Here is a 12,244-nt window from a genome sequence, read left to right as displayed (position 1 = left end):
ACTTAAAATCAGTCCCACACCAAGTATGGAAGCAGAGGGAAGACATGGAAGGGCTGGGATGGGCATGGGGAGAAAATACTGTGTGTGACTGAGTTCTTGAATTGAATTGATGGAGAAATCTTTGGACTTGACTGAGTTTATTTGAATGTAACCAGATTAAACTTCTGCAGCAGACAAAAAGGAAGACTCAAAATGGTAGTAGAGATTAAGTTCTGTTACATTAAAATAAGGCTACATGTTTGCACATCCAGAGTTATGGTTTATGAAATTTGCACCCACTATAGACACAAACAAATGTACGGGGTCCTTTAGCCATTTAGGCTTTCTGTTCTTGAATTAGAGAGACAGGGGCCTTAGTTCCACTATGGACAGCTGCAACTTTATTCTATTTTTCTGAAGTCAGATTATGGATCCTAATAGTTTTGAAAGTCAAGTTTAATAAGCCTATTTGTTTACACAGCAATAGCATAGATAGAGGCAATACCACCAACATATAGCCCCACAATTAACTAATTGTGCAACTTTAGGCGATCTTCAGTTATTTCCTGAAATAAATGTAGAGGAGCATTAACTTCACATACACAGGTTTTGTCTTCACACACATTGAAGACAAATTTCGTATCTTTCTCTTTTAATCATGGAAAACAATGTATGTAGGAAAGGGACATGTCTTCTAGAATAAGGCTGCTATCCTTCCAAAAAGAGATGTATTGGAAATATATGAACTATTCTTGTCTTTTGAGAAAAATAAATGCCTGTACCTTACCTTCACACCAAGGATTGAAAAGAATGTATGTGTCCGTTTCTGGGTTTCGGCTGGTACGGATTACTCCATAGGGGGTCCAGATAGCAACATACATGCGGAATTTCCCCACAATGCACTCCGGAGAGGACTGGATGGACAGCCGGACAGACGTGCGCTCCCTCATGACAACTTTGGCCCCCCACTTGCCACTTTGCAGCTCCGAGACAACAGGAACCGGGATGTAGGTTCCCTTGTTCTCCTGAGGGTAGCGACCTATGAGAAGAAAGAAGAAATACCGTGTAGAGTAGATCTGACAAACCATTTTTGTTCTCATTCTGTCACCTTATACCTCAAGGTGGAAAATAATTCATTAAACTTAAAATCATAAGATTTGGGTTTGAATTTCATTTCTGCTACCAATAGCTGTATGATGGTAGTTGATTTTCTTAACTTCTTTGAGGCTCAGATTTGTCAATGTCTAGGTAAAAAAGTAACAATACTTACAGGGATTTTTATTGGTTGCTTAATTAATGAATTCAAATAAGATGTAGAAATACTAATTGTGGATGCGAAAACAAAAACAGAGCTTATAGGGTTCTGTGGAGTTATCATTCCTTGAAATTCTGACCACTAAAAAGTTAGAATTGCTTTTTTAGGGACATAAAACAAATGTTTCTTGTGTATTTTGAATACAGTTTTATTATTTGTTATATAACCTCTAGTAGGATTATATTTATGGGTTGTCTAATGTAACCATTTTCTTATTCAACTGAAGCATGTGTTTATTGACAGTGTCGTTAGTGATTCAGGCTTACGTCATGGGCAAGAATTCAGGCTCCAGATAATCTAGGTTTGACTCTTGGCTCAACTACTTTCTTATCCTTGCAGTCTCTGGCAAATTGCTTGACCTTTGTAAATACCTATTCCCTTCTCTTTTTCTTCATCAGTGAATGAGGATAATAACAGTACTTAAGGATGAAAGAAAATAATACATGTAAGATGCTTTGCCCATAATTTCTCACGCATAACAAGTTTTTAGCTGTTATTTCAATAGAAGATTAAACAGCAGGGCATTTTACCACATTTCCAGGTTCATCACATTTTATGTACAAGCCACCTCAGGGAAAATCTTATTTCTCTTTATTGATGTCAGTTAGGACCAAATACCTATTTCATGGTGTTAACCATAAAACTAAATTTTACCAGTGGGTTCCTGAAAAATCAGTCTTCACTGAATATAGACAGTCAACCTCCCAGCATTCTTTAACTTTTTAGTTTACAGTTTAGTTTACAGGATCATCAAATGCATAGATATTTTAAACTGGAGCACGTCTTTCATTTACAAACTTTTCTAAAATGTACTAGACATTTGAGTCTTCTTGACTTGAAGAAAAATACAAATCAGACTCATAAGTCTGCAAATTATTTTGATTGTAAGCAGAGGAAACTTTAAGAGCAAAACATTCACTTTAATTCTTTTATATAAACATGTAGAGGATTCTACATTAAAACAGATGAACGTGGTGCTTCATTTTGGCTTCTCCAATTACTGAGGTCTTTCAAGGATTCTTTGGCAGGCATATTGCCCGGGAGGAAGCATTCTAAGGAGGTGGGTGCTTAAGTTTCCTCTGTGTAATTCTGTGAGATGCTTAATCTTAATGAAAATAATAATTCACACAGTGCGGGCCCAGGAGAAAGGTTAGAACCCAGTGCTTTACTATGTGTTAGGAATTTCAGTTAATCATCACTCAGAATGAACATCATTATAAATCCAATAAAGCCTTAAAAATGGTTTTCCGCCAAGGTGCGACAGTGTCTAGGTCACGTTCTTGGGAACACATGGGGCTTAGCCTCCGAAAAGCCTGCACACAAATCCACTTGAGAGCTGATGGTTCCAAAGGCACCTCTGTCCCCACATTTCCTGTGTGTGTGCCTCCTTGTGCCAGTTCAAACTGGGGGATGAGGTGGCCCTTTCCTCTGCAGGCATGGTTGCTCTCTGGAGCCCCCATCGCTGTTGAAGTGTAGATATCACAAGCACTCTTGCCAGCTAAATGGGGTCATAAATCATGTATTACAGTGGTTCCTGGCAGCTGTTGCCACTAAATACTGGCTTGGATTTAGAATACACTGTATCAAATACAACACCAGATGAGTGAAAAGAAACTTTCAGAGAGAAAATCTATGCAATAATGACAGGCTTAGATTTTACAAAAATGAGGGATGAAAGAGATTTTAAAATGAATTACATAAGCATACTCCTTTAGGAATAGCAAAGAATTAGAAGAGAGCATCTGAAGCCATGTGCTATGTGCTATGAGCCTCAGCTTCCCCTCTGTACTAACATCCACTTTTGTTAGGAGCATTGAAATAACTAAGACAATCACTAGTTTCCATTACTACACTTTGAATTATGATTTTAGACTCATATTAAATTTTACTTATCAAATTCATTTATACGAAAAACAAAAACAAAGAAAAAGGAGAGCCATGTTTAACTCATGCTGGCTTTGAACCCAGTTATGACCTAATCTAGAGACAAGTTTGTTTGACCAGTTTTCATTCATGCAACAATATTACCTACTATGTGTTAGGCATTATAACCAACTGTGAGAGGGAAATCATTATCATCATCCTAATTTGACAATCAAGAAACTAAGACACAGAGTCATTAAGCAATTTGTCGAGAGTGATGCAACTAGTAAGTAGTGGGGTTGGGATTTGAACCCAGTTGGCCTGAGAGGTTAACCACTAAGCTCCACGGCAGGTGTATGAGCAGAAAATGCTTTGATGTTGGTGAGAACTGTGTTCAAATTCTGACTCCACAATTAGCTACTGGTTCAACTTTGGGCAAATCCCTTAATTGTCTGAGCTTCTATTTCCTTTTCTATTTGTAATTTTGTTCTGGAAATGGAAAGAAAATAGATTTTATAATACAATGAAAGCTTTATGTCTGGCACAAAGCATGGGCTGACTCAGCAGACATTTGTTGTGTGTGTTTTAAACAACTAGCGGAAAGTAAAGATCGAAGGAAGAATAGGTGATTTTCCCCCTCTGGCTCTAACCTGAGGGTGTCCCAGGAGAGCCAGTTCCTTCTGTTGAGGGAACTATTGTGGCCAAGGGGAAGGCAATGCGGCCGGCTCTGACACTCACTGTATGAGTGTGGGCAAAGTTCTTTTCCTCTCTCAACTAAAACCTCCTTTATTCCATAAAATGGGGAAAATAGTGGTCGTGGTTTGTGATGGGAGGGCTGCTCAGTGAATGAGAGTTGTTGTTTACCCATTTTCTCAGGCTCTCTAATTCCTCTGAGTGGTCCTTTCTCTGCTCCAGCAGTGGGGAGCTGGGATGGGTTCGCTGACAGCCAACACACCTACAGAACCCAAATCTACCTTCAAAGGCCAGTTTATTCCAGGTTCAAAAATCTTAAGCTGGCTAGTTTTTCTATCAGGAGAACAGAGAGGCCACCCCCCACCACACAAACACACACACACACACACACACACACACACACACACCCAAAATGGATGGCATTCATTATTAACCAAAAAGCCTTAATTCCAGAATCATCATGGAAAAATCACCTGAAACCTGTGCCCCACTCACAATTTTTGATTTTCTGAATCGTTTATGTCACTGTAATTTCCATTCATGCCTTAGAGCAGGAGTCAGCAAACTAGGGTCCATGGGCCAAATGTAGTTTGCCACCTATTTGTGTAAATAAAGTTTTATTGGAACACAGACCAACTCATTTGTTTGTACATTATTGTGCGACAGCAGCAGAGCTGAGTAGCTGTGACGGAGACCATATGGTCTGCGATGCCTAAAAGTTTACTATCTAGCCCTTACAGTAAGAGTTTGCCAACCTCTGCTTTAGAGAATTTTAATTTTATTTATTTAAGGGTTGATTTATTATGGACATTCAATGTCTAAAACTGGGGCCTGAGAAGAAAATACCATAATCTAGTTTTTTATTCCAAAGAGAAATATGCTATTAAACCAATAGCAGACATCTGCACTACCATTAGGTCAACATTTAGTTTTCTTAAAGCCGCCGAGTTAAATTCCTCCCAGTCTCAGAGCATGTTGAAGACACAGGAAGATGGTTGTAACTTTTTGTTGATTTCACTGTATATAGCTATAACGTTCCATTTTATTGCTGTAAACCTTGTTTAGTGTGGCCAAGGCAGTTCACAGAGATAGAGATGGGAGTTATATGACAGGAATGTTTCCTAGGGTCCTTACAACAACTCTGTGAGGCAATTTTTACAGATGGGAAACTGAGGTTCCATGACGTGGTCACATGCAGGACATCATATAACTAGGCAGAGGGAGAGACAAGGCTTGGACCAAGGTCTTTGCACTGTGAAGACAGGTCTCCTTCCTCTGCATCATGAGGATGATGGAGAGATTACAAAGATGAAGGAAACCAAGGGAAGAATAAAGCTGGAAATCTGAAGGGCTAAGAGGCCAGCGGACAGTGAGGGGATGCACTATGGTGGAGAATAAACACGTAAGATAGAAAAGCATCCATCTCACTCTCTCCTTACACAAACATGTGTTAATACAGGGCTTAATCCAAGGGCTTAATAACTGGTGGTGAGAAAGAAGAACTGGAAGAGAGGAGCCTGCAAAGCAGGTCTCAGGGCTACATGGAGACAATGGGTTTGAGTTAGGAAGGTTTCTAAAATGACTCAGTGACTGAAGGGAAAAGGGAGAAGGGAAGGCAGCACTGCCGACACGGTCAGGCCACGCGGCGCCAGCCCAGGGTACGGAAGCAAATCGGGAACAGGCAGTGATTACATTCATTACAAAGGGAGAAAAGGAACCCAGATTTGCAGGCCTTTTCATATTCACTGTATGGAAAAGCTGATTATTAATGTGAGGCCTGACGTGTCCATAGTGCCTCAGGGTATTGTCGGCTGCTCTACCGCGTCATGTTTAATTCTGAATGTAACGATTTCAACGACAGCACTGGGGAAGAATTTTCCATGATTGAATTGTGAGTGAGGAAGTTGTGACAGAGTAGTATTTCATTTCACTAAATAGCCCTTCTCACCCCCAGGAGATAGCACGTAAGAGACCCAATCAGGCTACACTCCAGAACACCTATCCATCAACATCCGTGACTGCCCATCAGCTATCGCTGGCCAAATCTGGATGTGAAACACGGCCCTACACAGGTGACCACCATGCACATGTTTACTGAAAGCGTGTAATGCCTGGGCAGATGGTTCCTCCCTCCCCCAAACTGTGTAACTTTGTGTTAAAAAAAATCTGAGCAAGAAGAATAGAAGCAGGAAATATAATATCCCAGAAAGGATTCTCATTTTGTTTTTAATAATGTAGTCTTTGAAATTGGACTACTAAACATTAAAAAAATATAATTACCAATTGCATTCTTTCACACTTATCTAAAATTGGTGCCATCTTCCCAAGTGATCTAGAAATTAACATATGCTCTTAGTTTAAATGCTTGTTTTACCTGCAAATTATTTTTGAGTCCACAGAAATACTATTTGTAAGGCAAAATTTGCTAGGAACATACACCTATATTGTAATGCCCTGTGCCTTCTTCCATCTCATTCTCTCCTTACACACACATGTGTTAATACAGAGAGATGCACCACCTGCCTTAACCATCCCCAGCCTGGAACCTGGAGGAAGAGGGTGAAAATATTTAACTCCTTTAAGATTTTATTTTTTTCCAACCTTAGCTCAATGGGCCTGAGTGTTTGCATGACTTCTTCATATTAGTGTCATTTACAAAATAGGCAGGAGAAATCCTCTTCCAGCTCAGACTCAGTCTTATGTAACATTGGGGAAAATTTACGCTCAACCACTCATTTCACAGACCTGAGAACCCACTACATGCAAAGTCCTACATAGGTGGTACCCCACAGAGGAATGTGTTACATTTTAAAGATTAACTTTTTAGTCAGTTGATGGTTTTGTAATATTTTTACGTAAAAAACACAATGTCTTATGCAGTGATTAAGTTCCCAGGTAGCCCGGGAAGGCCACTAATTAGCATACAGTATGATCAGTATGGTTGACTATTGCTGCTAATAGAGTTATTCTGACTTTACCTCACTTGTACCTAGAACCGGGAAGGACATATTCAGCATGGAGGAGAAGTAGGTACCTGTAACTGAAGAAGACATGCCCGTCTGTCACTGTTTCCCCTGGTGCTCTGAAATGAAGAAGTTTGTCCATCGAGACACCCCCATTTCTCTCATCTCTTGGGCACATCATCCATAAGTCCAGTGACCATGGTCTGTGCTCCACCCATGCCATACTTAGTAATAATGACACTTCTGGTCGTGCAAGCCTTAATTAATCACCAGAAAATCCCAAACAAAACTTTTCCTTCTTATTCACCTAGAAATCTATTTTTATTATTAAACTAATCTAAAGATATTGTGTTATTTGTCTTTATAGACCCATAGAGAGTCACAGCGCCTTACACCAAGTGGGTGCCCAATAAATGTCACTGGGCCTGAATTGAGGTTTTGCAGATGTCATATCTCATTAAGAACATCAGAGACTTTAAAGCCCTGGAAAGAGATGCCTGCAGCAAGCCAGTTGTCAATTCCAAGCACCTTTCACATGAAATAAAGATTTCTAGTTCTAAACTTTTTCCTTTGAGGCTGTTCTCCATTCATATACAGACATACTTTAAGCTGAGCTCTGACTCCACCTGACTGCAGACTTTCTCTAATCGTGAATTCTTATGAGAAGATTGTCTCTAAGGAACTCATGAATATATCATGTCTCCAGCTGGGAAGGTAAATTTCATGATGTTAATTCATTTTTCCATTTGATTCATTTGTTTTTCCCAAGACTCACCTTTCATGTTTAAAATAATCAATCTATTGCCAAATGAGCCCTGGAAGTATTACTGTGACAGCATGATGCATGCCACAGAGCTGGAAGTGTGAATTCAGCTGCCTTGTAAAGGGATGTGAACCTCGTTTTAACAAATAGTCTTAGGATGGAATGGGGGTGCACAGGGACCAGGATGGATTAAATCCCCCAGTAACTTTTAGAAACATCAGGTTACCAACTGTAAGAACAAAATGCCACCACCAAAAAAAAAACAATCAAAAAAGGCACAGAAATCTTGGCTGATACCAACTCAGAGGAGAGAAACGCCAATATTCAAAAGCATATCATTTCGTTAAAGTCTTCAGGAACCTGCCCTTTCTATTTCACACCTTAGCAGTGGGAAATTTATTACATTTAAATATTTATTTTCTATATATGCTTCTCAAAGGAAGAAATATTCCTGGCATTGTTTATTCTGTGGCTCCAGCAAATTGGGCAATGAAGGGGAAACTTCTTGAGGATGGGGACTGAGTTTTGTTTAATTCTGTATAACTAGCAGCTCACATGATGCTTGGAAAACAGCAGATGCCCATAAACATTTGGTAAATTGAAGATAGATCCTCTTTAAGGTGTCTTGTCTACCTTAACTTTATTTCATTTTTCTTTTAATCCTTCCTAAGTCTCTTCAAATCTTTTTTGGAGTAAAGTGTAATTTTGTGAAATGTATATGAAACCAGTACTGTGCTAGGCTCTTTCAATGATTCAGAAAAAATAATAAGGCTACCACCTGAGGCTGACTATCAGCATAGCATTAAGAAGTGAATGCATGAGCAACCTGGTGGAGTGAGCTGTTCCCTTTGTCTCTCTGCCTCTGAATTACAACTAAACGGACATTCACTGTCCAATGGAGGATACCCACACAGCACAATGGGACACCTGAGAGACTGATGCAGCTATATATCTGAAGGTGGATGGACTGGATCTCTGGGAAGCAGTAGAGACAGGTGAACCCTCCCCTGCCCCTACCCTGCAGCAGCAAGCCAGATCATAGGAGCTCACTCAGCAGCTGGCACTACTGTAACAGGAAGTGAGGGAAGCTTAGACTGTGCATGAACACTATTTCATCCTGCAGGAATGCACACCGTGCTGCAGTGGCCCTGCCAGGGGGAATGCATCCTGATGTGACTGTAAGAGGAGGCAGTGGCAGCCCTGTGCACATGCACATGAACACTATCTGGACCTGCAGGGAGTACCCACCGTGCTGCTGCAGCCCCAGTGAGTGGCCCTGACTTGGATCACACAAAGAAGTCCCACCCACCAAGCACAGTGGCTGGCATGACTGTAAACAGAGGTGGCAGTGGCACAAACACTATCCCAGCCTGTGGGAGTGCCCACCATACCTACACAACTTCCAGAAGATGGGGTGGGATCAGAAACACAGCTCCTGCTTTGCCCCAGTGGTAGCAGGTGGAGTGTACGACCTGATATTACCATAAATGCACCAGCAAAAGATCATTTCATCAAACACCATGAAAAAATAACAGCAACACTTTAGAGAAGAAGGAAAATAACAAGCCTCCAGAAACCAACCCTGAAGTCACAGGAATTTACAATCTAAATGGCAGAGAATTCAAAATAGCTTTCATAAAGAAATTCAGCAAGTTACAAGAAAACTCAGAAAGACAGTTCAATGAGTCAGGTATAAAATTAATGAGCAGAAGGAATACTTCACCAAACAGATTGAAACTCTAAAAACAAAAAGACAAACAAAAAGACAAACAAAAATTCCGGATAAGAAGAGCACAATTAATGAGATAAAAAAATAATCTAGAATCCTTGAAAAATAGAGCTGATGTTATGGAGGACAGAATTAGTGATTTAGAGGGCAGAAATAATAGAAATGCTTCAGGTGGAGGAGGAGAGAGAACTAAGATTTTAAAAAAATAAAGGAATTCTTTGAGAAATATCCAACTCAATTAGGAAAAGCAACATACAGATTATAAATATTCCAGAGTGAGAAGACTGCAAGAAAGGAGCAGAAAGTTTGTTCAAAGAAATGACAGCTGATAACTTCCCAAACCTAGCGAAGAAGTGGACTTGCAAATATGTGAAGCCAACAGAACTCCTAATTACATCAATGCAAAGAAGACCTTCTCCAGGCATTTAATACTAAAAGTGGCAAAAATCAATGACAAAGAAAAATTATTAAGGGCAGTAAGGGAGAAGAAAATAATCTACAAAGGAACCCCTATCAGGCTTTCAGCAGATTTCTCAGCAGAAACTTTAGAGGCTAGGAGAGAATGGAATGATATATTCAAAATACTGAAAGACAAAAACTTTCAACAAAGAATACTGTATACAGAAAAAATATCCTTCAGATAGGATGGACAAATAAAAGCTTCCCCAGACAAACAAAAGTTGAGGGAGTTCGTTGCCACTAGACCTCCCTTACAAGAAATGATGAAGGAAGCCCTCATATCTGAAACAAAAAGGCAAAGGTTTACAAAGCATTGAGCAAGGAGATAAATAGACAGACAAAGTCAGAAGATTGCAGCTGTCCATCAGAACAGGTTAGCAAACACTTAGTCATAACATAAAAGGTAAAGGGAAGGAAAACATCAAAAATAACTATAAACACTTCAATTTAGTCACAAACTCACAACACAAAACAGGACAATTTGTGACAACAATAACTCAGAAGGGGAAGAGAAAGGGGATGGAGCCTACTTAGGCTAGTGGAGATAAGAGGCTATCAGAAAATAGACCATCTCATCTATGAGATCCTTTATACATACCTTTTGGTAACCACGAAACAAAAAATGAGAGCAGTGCCACAATTCATAAATAAAGAGAAAACCATCACAGAAAACCACTTAACTGAAATGGCAGTCAGAAATACAGGGGAAGAGAAAAACTGGAAATATAGAACTGGAAGACAAAAGATAAAATGACAGTATTAAGCCCTCATACACCAGTAACCACTCTAAATGTAAATGGATTGAATTTTCCAATCAAAAGACAGAGAGTAGCTGGACAGATTAAAAAACAAGACCCAACAATACACTGCCTCCAGGAAACACATCTCAGCTCTAAAGACAAACACAGGCTCAGGGTGAAGAGATGGAAGGTAATACTCCAAGCAAATGACAAACAAAAGAAAGCAGGTGTTGCCGTACTTATATCAGACAAAGCAGACTTCAAGATAAAAAAAGACAATGAGAGAAAAAGAGGGGCAGAATATAATGATAAAAGGGACATTCCACCAAGAGGACATAACACTTAGGAATGTATGTGCACCTAACACAGGAGCACCAAAGTACATAAAGCGACTATTAACAGACCTAAGGGGAGAAATTGACAGTGACGCAATAATAGTGGGAGACCTCAACACTCCACTTACATCAATGGACAGATCATCTAGACAGAAAGTCAACAAGGAAATACTGGATTTAAATTAAAAACTAGATCAGATGGACTTAATGGATATATATGTAGAACATTCTATCCAGAAACAGCAGGATACACATTCTTCTCAAGTGCGCATGGAACATTCTCAAAGATAGACCATATGTTGGGAAACAAGGCAAGCTTCAGTAAACTTAAGAAGATTGAAATCATATCAAGCATCTTCTCTGACCACAATGTTATGAAACTAGAAATCAACTACAAGAAAACAGCTGGGAAAGTCACAAATACGTGGGGACTAAACAACATGCCACTGAACAACTATTGAATCAATGAAGAAATCTAAGGAGAAATTAAAAAATGCCCGGAGACAAAAGAAAATGAAAATACAACATAACAACTCTTATGGGATGCAGCAAAAGCAGTTCTAAGAGGGAAATTTATAGCAATACAGGCCAACCTCAACAAACAAGAAAAATCTCAAATAAGTAATCTTAAACTACACCTAACAGAACTAGAAAAAGAGGAACAAACAAAGCCCAAAGTCAGCAGAAGGAAGGAAATAATAAAAATTAGAGCAGAAATAAATGAAATAGAGACTAAAGAAATAGTAGAAAGTATAGATGAAACTAAGAACTGGTTCTTTGAGAAGATAAACAAAATTCACAAACCTTAGCCAGACTCACTAAGAAAATAAGAGAGAAGCCTCAAATAAATAAAATTAGAAATGAAAGAGGAGAAATTACAATAGATATCACAGAAATACAAAGGATTATAATATAATACTATGGAAAACTATATGCTAACAAATTGGACAATCTAGAAGAAATGGATAAATTCTTAGACTCATACAACCTCCCAAAACTGAATCAAAAAGAAATAGAGTCTCTGAATAGAACAATCACAACAAAGAGACTGAAACAGTAATCAAAAACCTCCCCAAAAACAAAAGTCCAGGGCCAGATTGCTTTTCTGGAGAATACTACCAAATATTCAAAGAAGATTTAATACCTATCTTTCTCAAACTATTCCAAAAAATTGAAGAAGACAGAATGCTTCCTAACTCATTCTATGAGGCCAACATTACCCCGATACTAAAACCAGGCAAGGACAATACAAAGAAGGAAAGTTACAGGGCAACATCACTGATGAACACAGGTGCAAAAATCCTCAGCAAAATATTGCCAAACTGAATACCAAAATACATTAAAAGGATTATATACCATGATCAAGTGGGATTTATACCAGGGACATAGGGCTGGTTTGATATCT

At 39.1% G+C, this 12,244-nt stretch overlaps 1 protein-coding gene across 1 annotated transcript in view; it reads right to left on the bottom strand.

Moving 5' to 3' along the window:
• Nucleotides 1-12,244, bottom strand: part of F13A1 (coagulation factor XIII A chain) — a 156,383-nt gene that overhangs the window by 103,861 nt on the left and 40,278 nt on the right. The window contains exon 4 of the mRNA XM_046640491.1: nucleotides 767-1,018. Within this exon, the coding sequence (XP_046496447.1) occupies nucleotides 767-1,018 (252 nt within the window). The remainder of the gene's footprint in view (nucleotides 1-766; nucleotides 1,019-12,244) is intronic.

Source organism: Equus quagga, chromosome 15, assembly GCF_021613505.1.
Source record: "Equus quagga isolate Etosha38 chromosome 15, UCLA_HA_Equagga_1.0, whole genome shotgun sequence".
NCBI lineage: Eukaryota > Metazoa > Chordata > Mammalia > Perissodactyla > Equidae > Equus > Equus quagga.
The sequence above is the reverse complement of the archived record's forward strand: the minus strand, read 5'-3'. Positions and strand labels throughout refer to the sequence as shown.